At 39.7% G+C, this 23,536-nt stretch overlaps 1 protein-coding gene across 2 annotated transcripts in view; it reads left to right on the forward strand.

Annotated features, from left to right (window-relative positions):
* sh3pxd2aa (SH3 and PX domains 2Aa) overlaps window positions 1-16,913 on the forward strand; it is a 126,076-nt gene extending 109,163 nt beyond the window's left edge. The window contains exons 10-16 of one of the 2 annotated variants that reach the window (XM_079264776.1): window positions 1,811-1,894; window positions 7,716-7,833; window positions 9,387-9,790; window positions 9,908-9,922; window positions 10,124-10,173; window positions 10,565-10,684; window positions 11,326-16,913. In XM_079264776.1, the coding sequence (XP_079120902.1) occupies window positions 1,811-1,894; window positions 7,716-7,833; window positions 9,387-9,790; window positions 9,908-9,922; window positions 10,124-10,173; window positions 10,565-10,684; window positions 11,326-13,347 (2,813 nt within the window). In that variant the 3' untranslated portion in view covers window positions 13,348-16,913. The remainder of the gene's footprint in view (window positions 1-1,810; window positions 1,895-7,715; window positions 7,834-9,386; window positions 9,791-9,907; window positions 9,923-10,123; window positions 10,174-10,564; window positions 10,685-11,325) is intronic. The other variant, XM_079264777.1, reaches the window with a different exon arrangement.
* The last annotated feature ends 6,623 nt before the right edge of the window (window positions 16,914-23,536 follow it).

The following is a 23,536-nucleotide window of genomic DNA, read 5'->3' on the forward strand; positions in this document are numbered from 1 at the left end:
TCCAGGAATAGTTCTCCAGGCTTCATGAACGACTTTCCAAAGTTCATTTAGATGTTTCTGACATTTTTCCATTTTCTGTCCAGATGATCCAACACTCATCGGTAATATTGAGGTTTAGGATCTGTGGGGGATTCATTCCTCCATCAGACCTGTTGCCCCTGATTTCCAGTCTAGTTCTTGTCATGTAGCATAGCTCAGCCTTTTCTTCCTGTTTCCCCTCCTTTAAGAAGGCTTCTTTACAGCCAGCCTCCCATGGAGACCATTTCTGGCATGGCTTTGGCCAACAGTAGATGTACTCACAAATACTTTAATAAAATTTAATAAAAAAATAAATATAATAAATTCAGTTTATAATAAATAATAATAAATAAATAAAAAGCTAAAGTTAAAATAATAACTTAAAGAAGAAACCAGTGAAAATTAAACTCAGCCAAAAGCTTAACCCTTTAAACCCTTTAATATTCACGGTAAGAAAAGGGTCAGAGAAAAATGTTTCTCTCGATTTTTCTGTTGGTTTTGGACAAAAATAACCAGAATAAATGTTTTCAGCAAATAGTTAGGAAAAGTTTAATAATAACATTACAATAATAAAACGTTCAAAATTTGGATCAGCAGTGTTTTAACAAACACTTAGTTTGGGTCTCACATAGCCAAACCAATTGGAAGAGATGGCACAGGCAGGCTTGTTTCCACAATTTAAAAAAGAAATTCATCACAGTTTCTGCACATTTACCTCTACCAAATGGTAAACCAGGACTTTGAACGGCTAAGGCTGACTACAACATGCATTGTGACCTGTGGGTGGACAAACAAGAACAAAAAACACAACAATGATAAAGCAAAGATACTGGGCAGACAACATACTAAGGGTACAATGACAAAACAAGGAGCTGGTGTGGTCATGAGAACAAGATAGCACAGAGGACTCAAAAAACCTAAAGACAGCCTAAACAGGAAGCCAAAAGATAAACAAAGAAACACTTGAAATGGAAATGTAACAAGACATGAACCAAGACAGAAAAAAAAACAACACAGACCATGACACTTCTGTCCTTCACTTGTCCAGTTTCCTCAGATGTTTTAATGACACACTGCACATCCTGCCGAGATACACCAAGCTTTCCACCAATAGCACTTTGGGAATCACCTTGTTGTTGCAAAAATACCATTTCCTGCCTATCAACCTGTGTTATCCTTGCTGTTTTTCATAGATATAAGCAAAGCATTGCAAACTTTTGTTGTGACAGTCTACTAATAAACAAAGAATTTGTTTATTAAGAACACAATCCTCTGTCAAGGAGCAGTGAGTTTGGGCCATTCTCAGGTCCCAGGCGGGCCAGGAGACGCTTCGTCAGCATGATGCGTTAACTTGTTTACCCGCAATAATGCAAAACTCACACTGAGTTGTGACAGATGTGTTAATTCACGCTCGACTCTTTCTGCTCAGACAAACTATGTCGATTAAATTGAAAAATTGTTGGATGGTACAAACGAGCACAGTTGTGATGCAGCACCGTGTCCAGCTTATCCAGGAATGAGTGCACAGATTTTACCAGGCATCAATCTGCCTGCCATGACTTTCATACCTGTCGGATGCAGTTCGGACTGATGTAAAGTTAGACGTATGCTGTATAGATCTCGGGAACAGCTAAGTAAAAACCCTAGAAAATAATACAGTCAACCAGTAACCATCATTTTCACTTTATTTGTGACTAACGCCCACCTTTCCTCTATTCCATCATCTAATCCAAGCTTCTTACTAACTTCTTATTCTTTGTTTTCTCTTTTGGTTGCTTCTGATCATCATCAGTTACTAAGAGGCGAAAGGCTCATCTGAAGAGGCTGGACCGCCGATGGACCCTCGGTGGTATAGTTAATCGCCAGCAAAGCAGAGGTGAACACACACACACACACACACACACACACACACACACACACACACACACGCACGCACATACAGATACAGCACATGGCTTTAACACCCAACCGTCATGCACAAATTTCTATTATTTCATTGTATTTTTTTTTGTTTGTTTTTGTTCCAGCTTTTTTCTGATTTGGAGTTTTTCATGCACAATTGACACTTTTACAGACTAAAAACAAACACTTTTCCACATTTAACCCATTACATAAACATTGTAAACAAGTCCTAATATGATTTATGTTTTTTTTTTTTTATGCTTTTTCTGCTTTAAAATGCATTTGCTATTCTGCAAAGTGTGCAAACCAGCATGTTATGGAATATTCTGACTGTAAAGGTTTGCCAGAGGTGAATGTTTGCAGAGCTCACGCTCATATGTTTCTTACTGAAACTACATAAACACAACATCATCTTTTTTGCATGTGTTGCAGAAAGATGATGTTGGAAAAAAACGTTCATTTATAAGTAGCAAGATTCAAAGATGCAATCATGCAAAGTATGTTAAAACTTTACACCCCTCACAAACAGTAAACAAACTCATGCTCAGTACCGTTGCTGCTGGCCCCTCGTCTCTGCTACCGTTTCACATATTTTGCAGCCACTTGGTAAACAACTCCTTTTACGTCCTCGGCACCAGGATCCTGCCAGGAGCCACATATTGGGTGGGCATGAGTCAGTTCTGACTGTAAAAATCGCGAATCTCTCTCCATCAAACATAGAATGCTCGTCAGCTCTCACTGAGAAGCAAAATAATTGGACTGCATTAAGGTTATTTGGCCCCTGCAGCATAAAAGCAGCAAATCTGATGGCCGCTGTGCTCTGGGAAAGTAAATGATTCTGCACCAGAGTTATTACTTAGAGAAAGTTCCCTTTTAAGATGCTGTTAATGAATTTGAGTTTTTTGGCATAATATAAGCTACCTGTAACTTTGTTGTGTAATGCTGACTTTAATGCTGAGACATCAGTATATTTGAGAAAAACAAGCATCACTTCTCTCTGGGGCAGGACACAGACAAGTTTTTTCTCAGACTGTTTGTTTGTTAGGCATGTAATTGGGTCCAGGGTAAGTCAGGGTTTCAGAAAGATCCTCTGTGTATGGAAGCTGGTGTGAGAAGAATAAAACTTCAAAAACACTGATACTATCATAATATAACCAGGTCAGACTGGTGGACGGAGCAGGTGTGAAGGAGGAGAATGGGACTCCTTCACCTCCCCCACAAACCTGATTAAAGCATTCAACCAGACGAACTTGCAGTGGTCAGAGAAATCAAAAAAGATTCATTCACCAACTGGAATTGGAGCGCATGGAGCATGTTCAGTAACTCTTCAGCGTCAGTTAGGTCTATAGGAGTGTTACCTAAGCCGACATGTCTCCCAGAACAGCAAGACTTGGCCCGAATGAGCTGATGGAAAGTGTGAAAGTGGGACAGCAGCCCAATCAGCAGACTGGTTTTAATCACACAGAACCTCGGCCTCTGTTGAGCCTCTGGATGAGTCAGCCGGCTAGCTGTCGCCACCAGAGAATGAAAAACCTTTTTGGAGGCCTTGTTCCTGAATTCCACCTCGTTTTTAGCTTTTATTGGGTCATGGTGCTGTTTAACTTTACTCTCTGCTGTTGCTTTGGTGAAACTCATGGTTTTGCTTTTCATAGAGTGACGCTGTATGACTTTCTTCATAATGTTTGGAATAGGAAACGCTTTTACCTATTAAGTAACTGACAGGCAAACTTCCCAAGCCGTTAGTGCTTATTTGATTAAAACCTTTTGGAAGCGCCTCTAAAAATATTTCTTCAGTCTTTGGACTTTTTATGTAAAAAACTATGTTACTGGAGAGTCTCAGTCATCCAGCTCATGATGATCTGAATCTGAATAATCCTAAGAGCTTGAATCAAAGGCAACTGGACATTCTTTTGTCTTTTTTGACAAAAAAAAAAATTTATATATATATATATATATATATATATATATATATATATATATATATATATATATATATATATATATATATATATATATATATATATATATATATATATATATATATATATATATATGCCCCTACAGAATCCTTTTTTTTTTTTTCCCACAGAATTCCATTTTTTTCATTATATTCTTTGGAAATCCCTTTTTTTTTTTTTTTTTTTTTTTTTTTTTTAACTTTTCACTCCTATTTTACTACCAAAAACATTGTTTTGTTTTTTTTCAATTTAAAGAACTAAAATGTACACAAATAAATAGAAATTACCTTTAAATTTATTGATGTGACAGACATGTTCTCAATACAGTAACGTACAAAGAAGTACATTAAAGTACATAAAAAAACAAGCACCAAGTTAAAGAATTAAATTGATAAACACATTTATTTAATACTGAACAATCCAGCATATTAAAGTGCATTAAAACTTGCACCAGGTTTTGCTGTTGAGGTGACAAAAAACACATTTCCTTAATAATGCAACATCTAGCACATTAAAGTGCATCAAAAATAAGCACCAAGTAATTCAACTTTAGTTGAGTTGTCATAACAGCCAAACATTTTGAACTTCTGCAAAAGTAACTTTCACAAGTTACTTAGGCTGGTGAACTAGTTAGTCCTTGTAAGCTGCTCTCTCTTTACGTGTTCCACCTATCAGAGATATCACCACTGCAATACATGATTGCCAATCTCTTAGTGTTGAGTTGCATCAGTGGTCTCATCCACAACAACGGGGTACTTTCTGCCACAGATCTTTTGTAGCACAGATGAGATATGTTGCTGAAACACTCGGGGGAGGTGAATCTGCCGAAGGCTCTAACATTTTCAGGCAGTGCTCCTCCCTGTTTGCAGTGCTTCAGTAGAAATGGACACTGTTTTGTCATGTCTTACAAGAGGATGTTGGCCTCAGCCCACATAGCCACAAAATCTTCAATTAAACTCTTCTCGAGTCAGATGACTTGAATGTCGAAGCAGTAATGCCCGTCTGTACAGACCTGGTCTTGCTAGCGCTGTGCTTTTCTTTGTTTTTCAAGTGGCTTTTGGAGACGATGTGATCATTGCATGTATTTTTACATTTCCAGTCAACAGAGTGTTGACAGAATTGGAAAGACATCTCTTCACCTGAGACATAAAAAAAGAACTGCTCGGCTCTGTACTGAGGGCTTAAAGTTGAGTTCCGCAGTCTTTTCGCCAACGAAGACGGAGCCGCGGGCAGCCGCTTCTGCTTACATTGTTTTTAAAAGAGACGGGCTCAGTCAGTGGAAGGGGCTTGTTGTGCCACTCAGATCTGTGACCCTCCATGCAGTTTTCTCTAAACGTTCCTCCTCCACACAATAACAGCATTAAAGTCAAATTAAGTCAACTTCCGAGTTATTTCGTGTGAAAAAATATATTCCGTTCTAATCGGCCAATTTTGCGATTCTGTCTGTGATTCCCTGATCACGGAAAGTATAGGGCCGTACTATATTTTGGGTATTGTACCACTGGTACTACACCCGAGAGCTTTCTGCTTCCAGTCTGGTGGAGAACCTTTTGAGAAGCTTCCTGCAAATGCTCAGTGTTGCTTATGTGTTCTTACCAAGCTATGCACTTTCTGCTTTCCACCAATTGATACAAAGACAGTTTTATATGCTGCACATGCTAGCGAGTGCACAGTATGCAGCGCATACTAAGTATTATGTTTGCCCCTTGAATGTAGAATACAATGCACGGCCAAATTTCCTCCCACCCGATTCCCTACCAGGTAACACTATGTTCTTCTTGAACTGGGATGATTAATTTGGATGCATAATTGCAACCAAAATTTAAACAATTATCACAGAAATCAAATCCAGAATTTTGAGTATTTCAGTTCTACTACATGTTTTTAGTTAAAACGCAAATTGTCAATAAATAAGCTGCCTGATAAGACAAAACACAACATGTATTCTTTCCTGTGACTGGATAACTGTGTAGTGTGATGGTGTATTTGGTCTGTTTTTGTAAGGAAAATATGTTGTAACAAATCCAGGAATAGTCAGCCTTGGATTAGATAAGATGACAACTTTAGACACTGCTATCGTAAATTATTACAGACCAGTAGCTGTTTTCCACCATTAAAACCTGTGAAAGCTACAGGAGTCGTGTCCAACATAGTTATTGTAGCTTTTCCAACTTTTTAATGCACCGCTACTCTTCATTTTGACTAAATTACTACATGTGCACATGCTGTTTAACTGCTGCGTGCTGCCTGACACCTCCGTGCAGTGGTTTGTGTTGAACTGCTGATACAACCAGGTGGTCTCCATTTCCAAATAAAATCGGTTCCAGTAAGTTAACAACATACAAAGAAAAAAAAGCTACCTTCGCATACCCATCTTTGCAGTTTGAAAGCCTTTGTCCCTGCCTGACAGAACGTCACTGACCTGATGGACAGAGCTGGATGAGGGATGGTTTTAAAGCTCTGTGCAGATGCTCAATATGCAGCCCGAGGCGAAGTAAAAAAAACAAAGGCTGATCGCAGAAGATTTACATCCTGGAATCTGTAATTTGCTAATGGAAGAAAGCAGTGAGGCACTCTCCACCTCAGTTGGAGTTTAAGATGCTCAGTCTAATTAAATTACATCACATCTCCTCTTGTTGAGTCATCTATACTGTGACTCAAAGCCAGGTTGGGGTGTTTCGACCTCTCTGGAGGTGTTTACTGACAGAAAAGTAACTTTATTAATGGTGGAGTCTGGTGCTCCGAGGTCCAACATGAACCTCCATCCCTCTGCTCTGCTTCCACTGACAGGAACTATCCTAATTTAATTTACAGAATCCGGCTAACCGCCCACTTTGCTCGATGTTGTGCCCCTGCAGAGTGACGCTAGCACCAGGAGGTGGTGGAGGAACGTGTGCAGCTCATAAACACAAACACAGATGCAATTAATAGATGTGATAAATCTGAGCTTTGAGCTTCATTCCATCCCTTGAGCACCTAAAAGTAAAAACGCGATGTGAAGTTATTTTCCATGAGATTTTCTTGTGGATCAACAGACTTGTAGATATGCATCCCACATTCTCCATTAAACCGTCCCATTTGTTGTTCTGTATCCATCTGCAAGCACTCAACCCCATCTCCTCACACTTGCGTGCACACATGCATTGCAAGCCCACATTCCGAGCCAGATGTTCCACTCTGCTCTCAGCTTCCTCACTTTTAAGAACCTGAAGCCCTACTTTGTAGAAATACCTCACCTACATTAAATGAAGAAATGGCCCCATCCCCTCACATTTTCTTTAAAAGTCTTATGTCTTCCAGCCATCTAAAGTTATGTTTTTCCCCTCATTAGTTCTCAGACACATTTTGATCCATTTCTTGTCACATTTTACTGAGGAAATGCACATTTACTGTTGTCTCAAGACCATCTGATCCACTGTGAGATGACTTGGTCCTCTGTTCCCTCCATTTGACTCCGTCCATAAATCGCAGAACCTCCCCCTGCTCCCCATTAGGTCTCTAAACGGATTTCCTCGCCTACAGGGTCTTGGAAGGCTAGCGGAGCGTGAGAGAAAGAGAGGTTGGCGGTCAGATAGGGATCTGAGAAGAGAGATTTTGGTCCAAATATCTTATCTCCTTGAGGAAAGTCCACTACTTGAAGAGGGAAGAGAGAAGAATTCTGGATGAGGGCTCAGATGGTTTGAGTGAGCTGCAGTGTGCACGAGAAATAATCAGCCACCAGAGGGAGCTTTTTGCCTGGGACAAAACAGAGAAGACAATAAAATGCTTGATATTTTCTCTCTCTTTTCTCTCTCTGATTTTTCCTTGTTGTTTTATTTTTCTCTCCCTCACCTGCAGAGGAGAAATATGTGACGACACAGCCATACACCAGTCAGGGAAAAGACGAGGTGAGCTTTGAGAAGGGGGTCACCGTGGAGGTAATCCAAAAGAACCTGGAGGGCTGGTGGTACATCAGGTGAGCCACACCAAACTCACTAAATAATAAAAGTTTGATCTATCCAAAGGAATTTGATTTCTAACTTGCTTGAACGCAGCTCCTCAGAGAGCTGGGAGCCTCATTGTTGGGATCCAGGCTGTGGTTTCCTGCAGCTGATGTTGAGAAGAAAACTTTAACATTTGGCACTCTGCACAGATCAGATGGATATCCTGCATGTGTGTCTGTGTGTTTAAAACATGTGTTTGTTGTTTTCTTAGCTAGTGTGTATTTCCTGACTGTTGTTTGTTTCCTTGTGTCCCTGGTGGGATGTAAAAAGGGAGACTACACAGCTGATTACAATGACATGCCACCTTGTGGTGTCTCGCAGAATTTCCATACCAGCAAACATACAGTCTGTGTAAAGATGCTTCAAACACCTCACTCAATTCTTGGTGCTCACCACAATGCTCATCCAATATGCCGTCCATCTGTAAATAATCCTGCAGATGTACATATGAGTCATGCTTCTAGTGACGTTCAAATGCACGGGGCTTCTTTGGTTATGGGGACTCCTTGTGGTGAGTCGGAGTTATTAAACAAAAGTGGGAACTGTCACTGAGCAGAAATGGACTCAAACTTGAAGTTTAGCTTGATAAGAGTAATTTAGCTTCACAACAAATGCTAAAATGAAGGAAGATGTGTTTCTTTGCCTATATTATGCAGCCCAAATAACCACCAGTATGGAAATTATTTTTTCCTGTGTTTGCTGGAGCTCATTTAGTTGATTGAATGCCATATATATGAACTGCTGAACTTTAAAAAAAAAAAAAAAAAAAAAAAAAAAGCAAATATACTATACACGTACTTAAACTCTGTCCTTTAGTATTTGAATCTAGGATTACAGTTATGCAATATTTTGATTTGCTGCTAATACACTGCTCACAAAAAAAGTTTGGGTTATTGGGCTCTTTGCATTAAGAATAAACTTTAACTCAAAAAGCACTTGCAAAATTGTTCAGAGTTAAAGTATTTATTGGACACACACAAAAAAAGTTGCTAAACCATGATTGGACTACTAAATATTCTGGTTCATTCACAGCTTGTGTCTGAACAGCCATCTTCATTATCGTGTTTGAGACCAGACCAAGATGACACATTGAAACATTTTTATGTGGGTTTACTCACTACTGCTACCCTTTCTTTCAATCTTAATATTTAGAATAAAGAAATGACCATTGCATTTTTCTATTTGCTTCCCCTTCATTCATTTTATGATATCTGTGTAGCATGAACCTTTTACATTCTCTGTAAATTTCTCCTGAAATTTGAATGTCCGTAACTTTTTGTGGGATTTATTTTATAAAAGACTTTTAACATTGTTGTAAAAAATACTTTTACTAATGAATGCAAGTAACAATTTTATTGCTTGCATTTGGAGGACAAAGACAAGCTGAAAATAGACTGATTGAAATAACAGAGCAGAAGCTGAAAGATCCAAGTGTTTAGCGTGAATCAAACAACATAATTAGCTTTGAACCTCCTCTGCCAATTTTAAGCAGGAGTATGTCACACATTCCTATTTTTGTCTTCAGATACTTAGGAAAGGAAGGATGGGCCCCAGCCTCCTATTTGAAGAAAATCAAAGATGACTTCTCACCACGCAAAAAAAACCTTACAGGCCCCGTGGAGATCATTGGCAACATCATGGAGATCAGCAACCTGCTGCAGAAGAAGTCAGTGAGTGAGAAAGACATCCAGACGGATGGAGAAGGGAGCAGCACGCCAGAGCGTCACATTTCCAAGAGCGAGATAAGCCTACCAATGCCCTACAACTCTGAAATTAACGCTGAGACGGGCAGGAGGCTGAGCGCGGGCCGTGACACCAACAGCCCTTGTTTGGGAATAGCAGCAAGCTCCACTCTGAATGAAAGTAAAGGGCGAGGAGAGCAAGGGTCCCCAGCGGTTGCAAGAGTGGCTCCACACAGAGTGGAAATCGGTGAGTGCTTCTTGTACGTTCAGAAGTAATTTAACCTTTTACTACAGTGGTGGTGCTGCAAAAATGGAAAGGGAGTGTTTTTACGTAATATTTAAGACTTGTTTCTCTTCTGTGTAGGCTTTGAAGCTATCGGTAAGCAACATAACTGGTGGTGTTGAAATAACATGTAATTTGTCCTGGTAACCTGTGTGAAGATCTAACAGGTTAACAATTAACAATGCTTGTGAATTTTCATTGTACTCACAAACAAAGAATCACCTGGAAAGTACCTGTTTATACACTTTAATTGCAGCCCATTTAGACAACTTTAACATGTTGTTCTTTTTTTGTTAGGATCTCCGAACTTGAGGCAAAAACCGCCCCCAAGAAGAGAAACTAACCTGGTAAGAACTTCATAAACTCTTATTAACACAATGTAATATGTTGTCCTCAACAACACAGACATGCAACAGAGGGAAGCTAGCTACTAAATATTACAAACTAACAGTAACCACACAAGATAAGAAGAAACCATAAAGAGAATAACATACTAAATTGCTTTATGGTTACTGCTAACAGTTGTAGAGCAATCATGAAAAACACATATCTAGCCTGTTTTCGTGTTCTGGCTGTGTCATTGCTGCCAATTGTTGTTGTAATTGTTTTAAATATTATAGTTACTTTAATATATGTAAAATATCATAAAAAATATAAATCAAATATTTAAATGCCTGAAGATTATTTATGTGTTATTTAATCTGACACAGTATCACTTCAATTCCCTTCTTCTCTCAGGGTTTCCAGTTGCCCAAACCACCAGAGCCCCCTGCTGTGGAAGCAGAGTATTACACCATAGCAGATTTCCAGTCCTCCATCTCTGATGGCATCAGCTTCCATGGAGGACAAAAGGCTGATGTAAGAGGACAGTTCTGCAGTTTTGTCATAGAGATGAGACTATACTTATTGAATATGTATGTTAGCTGAGTGTTCCCCTGGTAGACAGAGGAGCTGAGGCAAAATACGACCTTGAAACATGTATTTAAATGTAATGATGTATGTAGAATTTGCTCTCACAGAAAGAAGAGAACAGTATAGATATATTCAGGGATTTTCATGAGTCCTAAATGGGTTAAAATTTGTTATTAATATTTTTGAAAGAAAGCTAGAATAATATATTACTAGATAATATTTTGCTGTGTTTCAGCATGTTCTTTGATGATCTGATGGCATGATATACAATCAGCAACTTAAAGTTCCTGTGAATCAGTTTTTAGTCTTATTTTCATCGGCAAAAAATAAATATCTGTTGTGAAAATTAAAGCATAGTCTGCTCAATGTTCATCCATCACATAATAAGGACATGCTTCAGAGTACAGAATCCCATCAGCCTTTGTTCTTATTGTTTTACAAAAACCGATGAACTCTAAAATACCAGCAGTGGACTTCTTTATAATTTTTAGGGAGATAATTTTGTCTTCAATATATTTGTACAAACATATAAAACATTTGATTTCCTGCAGACTTTAATTAGATTTGACCATGTTTGTGTTATGCAGGTGATAGAGAAGAATCCAGGAGGTTGGTGGTATGTACAGATTGGAGAGATGGAAGGATGGGCACCCTGCTCATATATTGACAAACGCAAGAAGCCTAACCTCAGTCGACGGAGCAGCACTCTTACCCGACCAAAGGTCCCACCTCCAGCTCCTCCTGTCAAAAAGCAAGACCCTGAAGAGACTCCTATTCCTCCAAACTCTGCCCCCAAAGCCACAGAGCAGCCTAGTAGGTCAGTGTATGAGGAACCTGAGTATGATGTTCCTGCAGTTGGCTGCGAAGGCGAGTCTGCAACTGATCTCTTGAAGAATGAGCGTCCTCAAGATATGAAGACCAACTCTGTGGCCACTGACAAGTACCACAGCTCCCCAACATCAAGCAAGGCTTCACCTCCCGTCTGCAAAGCCTCCCCTGTTTTCTCCCATCGAAGAACCTCCTTCAGGTCTGTAGAGGAGGTTGCTAAAGAGGAATGCATCTATGAGAATGATGGTTTCAGGCCCAGCAGTGGCATTGAGGGAGCTGTACATAAAGTTTCCAGTGAGCCCAACACCCCAAGGAGCTACCATTCCTCCACAGTCCCACGAAAACCCTCTGGATCTTCACCTCTAGCTGGTAGACCCATGAAAACGATGACCCCAGAGATGAGTCGAAGAAGTCAGACCCTGGGAAGACATGCAGATATTAGGTCTCAGGACAACAGCCCTCACTCTTCATCAGATGAACTGGTCAGAGGCCCTAAGAAAACTTCAACCTTCAATCGAGATGTGGAGCAGAGAATTGGTCAAAGCCCTTCTGCCAGGCCCAAACCTTCTGTCAGACCTAAACCCCTCCTGACCAAATCAGAGCCCCAGAGTCCTGAGAGGATGGACATCAGCTCTCTGAGAAGGCAGCTGAGGCCTACAAGTCAGTTTCGACATAGCCTCAAACCTTCTCATGGGGATGATTCTGAAACTGCCTCTGTTATCTCTTCAGAAGACTCAATGTGTTCCCGTAGTACCTCAGATCTTTCTTCTGTTTATTCCAAAGGGAGCCGTGGAGATTCAGATGTGGAAGGTCCCACTCTTTACCGCTCTCTGGATGTCTACAAGAAGGTCCAGGACTCAGAGATTAGCTTTCCAGCTGGGGTGGAGGTTGAAGTTCTAGAGAAACAGGAGAGCGGTTGGTGGTACATTCGTTGGGGCTCTGAGGAGGGTTGGGCTCCCTCATACTACCTGGAACCTGTCAGGCAAATGGGGGATGTTGGAGTGCTAGAATCAGAAAGACAAGGTGGTGGGAAAAATGTTGGTAATAAATCCAACAGCCTGGAAAAGAATGAGCAACATATTTTGGCCCTGAATAATATCAACATTCAGGGTCTGACTCAGCAGAATCAAGCTTTGAGGAGGAGCTCTCCACCAATTCCATCCAAGCCTCCTGGAGGTTTCTCAAAGCCCACTGGAATGGTTAATGGCGGTGTTCGGATGAGAAACGGAGTGCGGCAGGTTGCGGTCAGGCCTCAGTCTGTATTTGTGACCACAACACAGCCAGCTAAAGACTCGCACTACATGACAGGGTCTTTAAGGAGAAATGAGTCACTTGGGAGAAGCGACCACTATGGCTCTGGCTCTGCAACTCTTGGTGTCCGCAGAAACGCCTCCTTTAGCACTGTGCGGCCACATGTAGTTGTTGAAAGTCAAACAAGGCCTGCTGAGCGCTCCAGTCTGGGGTCCTCAAGCAATGCATTCAGCACAGGCAATGTCCAAGACGCCCTTAGCAGAGTTAACCAGCGCAATGGCATCCCTGTGTCTACCGTGAGGCCCAAGCCTATAGAGAAGAACCAGCTGATCCACAACAACCTCGGCAGGGACGTATATGTGTCCATTGCTGACTATCGGGGCGATGAGGAGACCATGGGTTTCACCGAGGGCACCTGTCTGGAAGTGCTTGAGAGAAATCCCAATGGGTGGTGGTACTGCCAGGTGCAGGACAGCCTGCTTCCCCGCAAGGGCTGGGTGCCCTCCAACTACCTAGAGCGGAAAAAATAAAAACAACCTACACCCTTTTTTTCTGTCCCATATCTTAACCCCCCCCGATATGATGTCTCCAAAGAGCTGGGTGGCGTCACTCCTTATGAATGTTACCCTCACTCTCCCTGAAGCAATATGTCCTTGATAATATTTGTTGAATGAAAAGGCTGTAAAGAAAGAGAGATCTTTTAATCTGATAAGAAAGGACACGTTTAGTGCTGGTTTACTAAATATACAAGAACAAGAGTAAAGACTTACCCTTGAAATAGAAATATTAAAGAGGATGGTGTCTGATATGAAATGACATGAATGGCAGAGATCACCTCTTGAAGAGGTTTGCATCTTGTAACACAGACGCTGAGCAGGGTAATGCTTACTCCTGCCCATCGCTGACTATGATGGTCGATAAGTGCCTTTTGTATTTGATCACCTGAATGAAAGTTTTAAAAGGTGGACGGCAAAACTTTAAATCAACCAAATCTTTTAAGAGTGCCATAGTCCTATGAACACCACCAAGAGTGTTACCATAAGCAGTTACAGTAAGAGCTCCCCTTTTGATTCCTATCAAAGTCAAAGGTTTAATCTTGAGTGGTCTCATTGGTCCAATGCACAGATTGCAGAATGAACTGAAGTTTAAGGACCGGAAGACATCAGAGGATTTTATTTGTTTTAAGCCACAAGTCTTCAGACAGACTTTATTTAATTTCATGTTCAAGTTTCAGTGTTTTGTGTCAATGAAAGTTTTCCTTAGAGAATTATTTCTGCTTTCTTGTGACATCCATATTCCATCACATCCTACAATTTCAAAAGTGACTAAAGAAAGATGCTCGGGTCCATATATTAGGCTAAAATCGGGTGGTTGATTTGTTTAATAGATCCCCAAAAAAATACCATAATGATGAAATATTTAATCCCAGTTGGAACTATTTGTGTATAGCAAATGTATATAAAAATATATCATTAAAAAAAACAACTGTGAAACTTGAAAGAAACAGATATTTTAGTTTTGTATTAAAAGAAACCTGTAACTTGAACGGCTTAATTTCCTGTTTGGGAAAGAAATTATCTCAGAACATGAGAACAATTGGTTTACAACAATCTGGCTTACTTTAGTGCTTTAGCTCCAGAAGCAAATGATCTTCTATTTATTTTGTTCTTTTTAGACATAGATTAAATCCACTGTTGCGGTTACATTAAATAAATGCTGGAACATGATGAAACATGATGAAACAAGTGAATCCCAGGGAATTATTGACATTGATTTCTGCCCAAAATGTGATTATTTCAAAGAGAGATCCCATTTCATTGGTAGTTTTTCTGTGAATTTACTATTTATCTATGGTACAAGTAAAAAGTGATAATGAAAATACTTAAAACGAGGTTTCTAAACTGAAAAAAAGGGTTTTCTTATCAGGTCCTGAAACACTTGATATATTTTTCATCATCATTAAAGCTCTGTTGAAACAAGAAGTAAATAAGTAAAATGTAGTGATAGATATTGGTGTAAGTATTGGGCCTGTCACTGAACATGAAAAACGGTTAATAAGTGAAATATAAAAATTTGTAATTGAAGGCTAAAATACACTTTCAAAATTCAAACGACTGATGTTCAAGACTGCTGAAATACATTTTCTAATGAACAGTGTGAGCTCTGTATGTGTGGCTGATCTTTTCATTATGTTTCTGCTGGACAGTATCATAGTATTAAACAAAGTACAGTACCTGCTAGATTGCAGTTATCTATTTTAACAAATCTATATTTGGTTTTGTTTGTTGCTCTGTGATCACACATTGACAATAATGAAGAACGAAGTGGTTCTGTTTTGTGAATTAGTGCACTTTAAACTGTCTTTATGGTGCATTAATATAAAGATGCAGTAAATACTCAGCATTTTATTTATTGAATATGTTTCTGTGACCATATTTTTTTTTCTCAATTCAGATGTTGGATCAAAGGTTTTAATGGGAGTTCTCTGCGTGATTAGAATGTATCATACCTGTTTGTATAGGATGAGCTAAACAGAGACTCCATGTGGTAGTTAAGAGGTACTACAACTTGATTTCCACATCCTACCTCAGTGCAATAACATATGCACTGCTGGTCAGTGAGACTCCCTGGAAAATGTACAGAAATATAGTCATATCGTTACCTTTTAAAATATAAGTGCAGCTGAAATGATTTTATATTGGGCTATAATTTATTTTTTATTTGGAAAATTGCCTTTTTTTCTCTCTATGCTGTGTGCTGCAACTTTAGCAAATCATAAGCACTTCTTTCATCTTTATTGTTCTTTACATAATGCCGGATTAAAATGTATTTATTATTGAATAGTGTTATAATTTTTTCATGATTTTTCATGATTTGACAATCAGTTTAAAAGACTGCCAACTTTGCCAAAGTCCACTGAATGCTAAATTCTGCTACAAATATGAATTGGAATGTATAATTGTTTTACGAGTTCAGATTCATTCAGATTACCGATAAGGTCCCCCTTCCTTTGAGACGAAGGCATTATGTAAATGTGTTGAATCACTCTGAACATTTAGCTCCAGCACATTATATTTGCTTATTGCTTTGTTTGATTGAGCTGAACTTAACTTGCAAGGGAATCGTTGTGTGTCAAGCTTATATTTAGCTGTGTAGCATGTCTTTATCTTCGCTATTAATTTTCATTTTTTGACTTTCTTTACTTTGCTCTCAAATTCTAAAATGTATCCATGAGGAAATGTGCAATATACAAAAAAGAAAAAAAAAAAAAAAAGCATCACCCTTCAATGAGAGAAAACACATCACAAGCAATGCCGCTACATCTCATGGGAGTACTGTAGATGTTCCCGGTCAAACTGCCAGTCATTTCAACAGTGTCATGATGAAGTCTGTCCAAACCAGCAGATATGTATGGCTGTCAAAGCTTCGGAGAAATCACTGGACCAAAGCGATCGTATGTGACACCTCATTCTGTCTGACTTGAATGCCTGGATCTCTGCTATGGGCAGTGTTTGTGAATGAAAAAGCAGAAACCCACTGACCCACTCTATAGTCACATGACATACATCTGGGAACTTCTCCACACAGGAAGACGCACGGGCCCATCCCGCTCTGAGCTGTCACATTCGTGCCTGAATGGAATTTTGATAGTTTTTGTTGTGTGTTTTTTCTCTTCCTGTTTGTTTTCCCTCGGGATTGTGTACCCTCTCTCTTCCTACCTAGAATGTCTCTTTTGACATTTATTCCAAGGCTGTCAAACTCAGACTTTTTCCTGCCCATCACCACAGTGAAGGTGACATTTGGAGCTGTCGGTGACAGCAGGTTCAGTGACGTCAGCAGGAGACTCTCGGCAGTAAACAAGAGACCTGGGAGATAAATCTTCCTTCAGGCCAATTCAGTTCAATCCATCAACTTCCAGGATGTATGGCAAACATAAGAAATACACTCTTTTTCTCTTTGTTGAGCCCCCAGCTGGCCTTACTGATGTTCAACAGGTGACTACATCTTTGAACACAGGTCAGTAAAGACAAGTTCTACCTTGTTTTGGACTTTTGTCCATAAATCCCTTTTTTTTTTTTGTTTTTTTTTTTTTTTTGAGTAGTTTAACTATAAACTCGCCCATACATAACAGGTTAGTAAGTATGAGTAATGTCCTTTTGCCTCTAAGAGTTGGATGAAAGGACTGACATCATTCTCATGACTAATAATCAGAAGATTCATAAAGAAATTTTGACAGGTTAGCCAAGCTATCAACTGTTCAGAGCACAAACAAGAGAAAATTAGATTTTGACTCATTTCCAGAGGTGTATAATCCAGGTTCCATAAAGTAAAAGTCCTGCCATGTTTTTGGGTCTACCTGTGCATATAGAACAGGTGTTTTTACTAACAGGCTCATCTACCTTGCAGTGGAGCTGAGCTAATTAAATTCATTTGGTTTAGTGACTGTTTGGAACAGCTGCCAGACAGAACTTTTACTTTACTTTATACACTTCTGCTAATTTTGCACCTGGAAAGTACTTTCCCAGTTTTCCTACATTCACTTAAGTGCTAATTGTCTGGGTTGCAACATAAAATGTTGTGTGTATATATATATATATATATATATATACATACATATATATATGTAGCACAGTTTCTAGTGAGAAAACATAATTTTGAACACTATTTCTTGACACCACATCTAGAAGTAAATTATAGTTCAATAAACAACTGGTGTTTCATATTAAAATCTAACTTAACACAAAAGTTGTACTTTGTACAAGTTAATTTAGATTCTTTGGTGGAAACTATTAGCATAACATGAGAAAAGGTTTGTTATACAAAAAATGCTGACTTAATACCATTGGATAAAGGGCCGTTTAAAAAAAAAAAAAAAAAAAAACATAAAAAACTTCTTTAGCAGGCAAGGTAGCAGGGCAACCCTCACATAGATTGTTTATATGCAGCAGTGATTGTCACAAAAGATAAACATTCTGACCATGCAAGTCTGTGCAAAAATGGGGATAATTCCACTACCTGACATTGCAAGAACCCTACAGCCAGTGCTTGTTGCTATTCAACCTAGTGTTCAGAATTTTAATACCTTAATGTATGAACAGCTAACATACGGTATCATGAGATTAGCCAAATATTAATTGTGGCTAGCCAGTGATGAATTGTGCAGCTCACAAAAACTCAACTCTACTTTTTCACTTTAGTTTCCCAACTTTTACCACACCTGGAAGTCAATCTAGGCTCATTTTGCACCTTGTTTCTTATAAGTCGCAGCTTAGCATTAAAAATGGGACTCCCAACGCAAGGTTTAGAAGAGCTTTTTGATGGATTGCTTTGAACTTTGGACAGAGAATGGTGTCACTTCTCATCTTACTCTTGGTACAATTTAGCAACATAACAGGGTTTAGGTTTTTTTTTTTTTTTGGACCTGGTTTAGTTTTCATTTGAGCATATAATCACAACTGTGGTACTCTTCGACCTATTGGGATTGGAAGTTAGGGAGGCCATTTTTCTTTTCTTTTCTTTCGACCTGCTCACCAGAGCTTCTTCCCCACTTCCATTGCAGGATATACATTCCGTCATCTTCCTGGGGGCCAGCCGGGTGAGACAGCTCCGCTTTGCCTTCATCCGCTGTTCGTCCTCGCTCTCATTTTATTCTGACAGGACGGAGACCACCTCTCAGGCGTGAAGGCCTTCCGCTCTGACCATACTTCTTCTCTGCTCCTCGGTTCTCCATCTTAGTTTGATATTCCGACCTCTTCTTCCTCGACACAGCTGAGCTGCCTGGTCCCAGTAAATTAATCAGGAAATCTCAAAGTGTTTGTGCGTTTTAGCAGAATGAGACGGGTTGTTTGTAGGTGCACTCAAGAAAAGTAGGAGGTCTAAGTGGAAAGTTGGATGCAGAAAGACATTGAATTAAAGTAGGTACTTGGAGAGGAGGCAACAGTAAGGTGTAAGAAAGGAGAGGGAAGGCTGCCAGGCACCGTTCCACTGTGAAGCCTATGAATCAAGCCCGTAATATCAAACTTTTATGACTCACCTTTTTGTAATGCCAGACTTAATGAGCTTCCAAACCTGAGATGTGAAATCTCGTCGCATCAAACAATCTTTTAATTGCAGTATTTTGAAGTTTTGAGTCAGAGATGAGTTCAACTTCTTTCCGTCAGTTAGAACTGATCCAACGTCTGATTTTTAACTTCTCTTCCTGTCGGTGTCTTTAGATCCTGCATCGCCCTGAGGTTGTGAGAGTTGAGCTGGGTGTTGAGAAAAAGATGAAAGAAGATCCATGAAATCTGGGCTTCTTCTTCTATATTTTATTTTTTTTTGTATTTTTCTCAACCCTTTGTGTTTTTGTTGAGTAGATAATTGAATGTTACACCAGTGTTCCCAATGATTTAAACCGTTTATTTGCATGTAATAAAGCAACTTTGATTCGTGAAGAGAAAAGAGACCAATAGAGTCAACAGCTCTACGGTGAAGGGACTGTCAAGTTAAGAAAGGGCTTTTTGGCAGAAGGAGGTGCAGGTTTGATAGGAGCGTTTTAGTAAGTGTGCAGGAGCCGAAGGGGCATTCATAGGGGACGCTTTTCTAGGTTTTTAATTAAAATCTAGCTTTTGAATGAGAGAACAAAGAACAAGTGAAGCTGCAGGGCTTCTTTAGAAATAAAACAAATAAATAAAATCCAGTGAATAGGGTGAACTGATTATTTATGTCACTCTGAGTACTTCCTGACAGTTGCTTGAGGCTGTGGCGGGTGTCAGCAGGAGCTCCAGAGGAGGAGGAGGAAGCTGAGTAGAGGAACGAGGCACGCCGCTGCGTCTCTGCGGCACTTTTCTCCTCCGTCTCTGTTTGAATCTGCGATTTTAATTAGCACAACAGTGTGTCTTAATTAAGCTCTGCCAGTGTGACAACATCCCAGCTTTGACAGCATCCTAATCAAGGGGCGTGGGAGAACCTGAGCCCGACGCTGGCCTGAGCTCAGCCACGGAGGCGGGCTGTCATGTAAGACTGATGATCAGTGGTGACTGGGGTGGATTCATCCGAAATGCGGGGCCTGCCTTCAGCCTCAGTCTTGTTTTCATAGGATAAGATTTGTCACATCCCTGCTGTGGAGCGCAGTGTGCCAAAAAAAAAACAACAAAAAAAAAACCCACACATGGAGGCCGAGCGCCACGGCGCTTCTTCATCTCTAAAAACAGTTTACCAGCAGAGTCGGCCACACTAACAAACAGGCCTTCGGTTGGACCAAACGTGGTGCTACTCCTTCAGTTTCTTTTTTCTCTTATGTTGCTATGATTGTTCTTCAGATTGTCTTTAACCCTTGCTGATTACTTGTTTTCCAAAAGAAATGCCATGATGAGGCTTTTTGCTTCCTCCATCCTGATGAAAGACCTCCTGCACGTGTGCATTCCTTTTGCAGACAGGGCCTTTTCCTATCTAACTTTGACTCTGATCAAGTCTTGATCTTTTTATTTGTATCTTGTACATGTTTACATTGTATCTCGCATTGCCCAAAAGAGAAACAATATTAAATGTATTATCTTTGCTGTTTTAAGCCGACTCCCTTTTCTTTTGTGTGGATTGTGCGGCTGCAGAACTCCACTCCTCCATACATGTGATCAATCTAGATCCCACGTAACAGTAATATCACTCATTGACACATTTGTCTTTATTGTGCGAGCCAGATGAAGTGAGTTTAGATGTGGAAGAGCAGAAGCATGAAGCTGGTTATCCAGCGTGGTGTGACTTATGAGAGTGAAGCGTGAGGAGGTTGAGAACGGAGAATGAAGACAAATGAGGCTTTACAACACTAGTTCCCCATTAAAAAGGATAGACATGAATTTTTGTCCTTCTTTGTTCATGTGTGTGTGAGCGTGTGCTGACATTTGTCACTTGTGTCTAGAGGAATGTGAAATATATATTCACACCCCTGTCTAGAGGCAGCATCACCTCGTAAAAAGCTCCCAGGAGGATGGAGACAGGTCAGGCTGTCATTCAGACATAAAATATGACGCAGACTCTACAGTTATCCTGTCAAACGTGGATAACTGACACCTTTCAGCTAACACCTTCTCACCTGGCGCTTCTTATAAAAACACTGATATGACATGTTAGGACCGACCTTTTATTGAGATTTAAGTATGTTATGATGATATGTAGTGAACAAACAGAAGTGTCATTCATTCATTCATTCATTTATTATCCTAACTGCTTACTCCAACTCAGGGTCGCGGGGAAGCTGGAGCCTATCCCAGCAGTCTTTGGGCGAAAGGCAGGGTACACCCTGGGCAGCTCGCCAGTCCATCGCAGGGCCACACAGAAGTGTCAATATATCAATTTCATTTGCAATTACTAATCGTTTTTTGTTTTCCATTTAACTGAACACATGCCGAAAATATGTTTTGAGTGTTATCTACCATCAATCCTCCACATTCTCCATTTCAGTTACACGCACCAGCCACTTCACTAGGCACACCAGTTAAGACAAATAGACACGAGCAAGACAACATGCTGAACTTCAGCAGGTCGTCAGAGCATCAGAAGCATGAAGAAAGGAGATTTAAGTGACTTTGAATATGACTTGGTTGTTGGCCTGAGGATTACAGAAACGGCTGATCTACTGGGAAATTCACAGAATTCCGTGGATAAAACTTGAAAGCATGAATCCATCCTGCCTTAGATCAAGACTTTAGGCTGCTGTAGAGGTGTGTGTGGCACACTTAGAGCCCTGTAACACCACATGGCATGGTTTAACCACCGCAGCCTACCTGAGTATCTCCATTTTCTTTTTATGACTACAATGTAGCATCTTCTGATGGAAACTTCCTGCAGTATCCACCATGTTACAAAGCTCACATCGTCTCCAACTGCTTTCTTGAACATGACAGTGAGTTCACTGTACTCCGATGGCCTCCACAGTCACGAGGTCTCAACCTAGTTGAGCAGGTTTGGGATGTAGTGGAACGGGAAATTCTCATCATGATTTTGCGGCTGACAAATCTGCAGCAACTGTGTGATGCTTCATGTCAATATGGAGCAAAATCTCTGAGCTCTGTTTTTAAATAAAGCTTGTAAAAATAGAAGAAAAAAAAGTAATAAATTAAGAGTGTTCTGAAGAAATAAGGAGGTACTTATGTAGACCTTAAAAAGTGATTTTATTGCAGTTTTGAACTATTTCCTGCAACAAGCCTCTTTTCCAGCTAGTTGCATGTTTCCTTAAAGAGTAATCCAACAAACAAAACCAACAACCACCCTTCCCTAAATCCACCTCTGCCCAGGACATTTTACCTGTTACTCCTCAGGTGTGACATTTTATCAAATCATGTCAGATTGACTTTCAGATTTAATATAAGTCTCTCCAAATGACAAGTATCTACCAACCACTTTACATCACTGATTTCCACTTTTGCATGCTGCTTACACATACTTTTTGTTCTTTTCTTTCATAAATGTATTTTTATGTATAAACAGTGTGGCCTCCCCTCATTGTTGTCATGGCCTTTCACTTGGGTCATGACATCTATCAGCCAGAAGGATAAACTCCATATGCCGAGATGCTATTGTGCTACAATGCAAAAATTGATCTTAACAAATAAATTAAACGGACAAGTAATTACATAACATAAGTTCATGCTGACTAAAGTGAAAAAAAAATCCCTAAAATATTTTTCTTCATGCATGTCTTTTTATGACCTGGAATAATAAGGCCATGAGATAATGTTAGTGTAATCTGCACATCTATCCAGGGTATGTACCCAAACTTTACCACTAGGTGGCTCTCTTGAGCTTATCTTGCTTCAATTTCTCCTCCTGGAGGCAGCAGTGTTTTCATGACAGACATTTTCATAAGGAGAGACTGGCAGACTTCAAACTCAGTATGTACGCTGATACTAAATCTAAGAATGCAATTCTATTGCCATCCGTCCTTTTTATAGATATCACACTACAAGCCTGAGAATATTGTGTTAACACTGAAAGATGACAATCTCTGGTCGGGTTATGAGTTCTCAGTAGAGAAATGATAAAAAAATACCCTTGAGGGTTTTTTTTCTTGTCATTTATTTTTATTTATTTTAATTATTTTATTAATCTTATTTATCACCTTTACTCAGTTCTGCTGGATTAAAATATATTAGTTACAGACGGTTCTCAAATATCTGACAAATATGTCTGGATCTGCCGCTTCTCCAACAATCAATCAGTCTTTCAAATCAGTCTGAAATATATCCAGGTTTTGGGACTATTAAAGTACTTTAATTCATGCATCTTATTGCTGAGCCTGAAGCAAGGGCCCTGAGTCATGATGTAACATAGCAGAGGGGCCCCGAGAGGTCTGAACTCTGGGTTTCACCCTGATCACTGCCGTGATGTTAAAGGCCAAGCTGCACTGTTTGTGTCAAAGTTCAAGTGCACACAAGCTATTAGTTCTCCATTTAGGAAGCCTGGTGTCAAACTTCAAAGACAACAGGGTTAAAAATAGGAACCTTTCTGCATCTCAGAAGGTTCATAAATCTCACAGTTGTCACCAGCAGACATAAGATTTCCATGGAACTCCTATTGTCCCAAATTATTCTAATATTGCTGTGATGAAGTCATTTTGTTTCAGGCTGTTAAATTTTTAAAGAGCAGCTGAATGTGTGGCTGACTAGTGGAAATCTGCAATAATATCTTCATAAACTATAAATAAAATTATAGAGTTGAACTCATACAAAAGTTGTTGGTTCT

Source organism: Telmatherina bonti (genome assembly GCF_933228915.1).
Source record: "Telmatherina bonti genome assembly, chromosome: 3".
Taxonomy (NCBI): Eukaryota; Metazoa; Chordata; class Actinopteri; order Atheriniformes; family Telmatherinidae; genus Telmatherina; species Telmatherina bonti.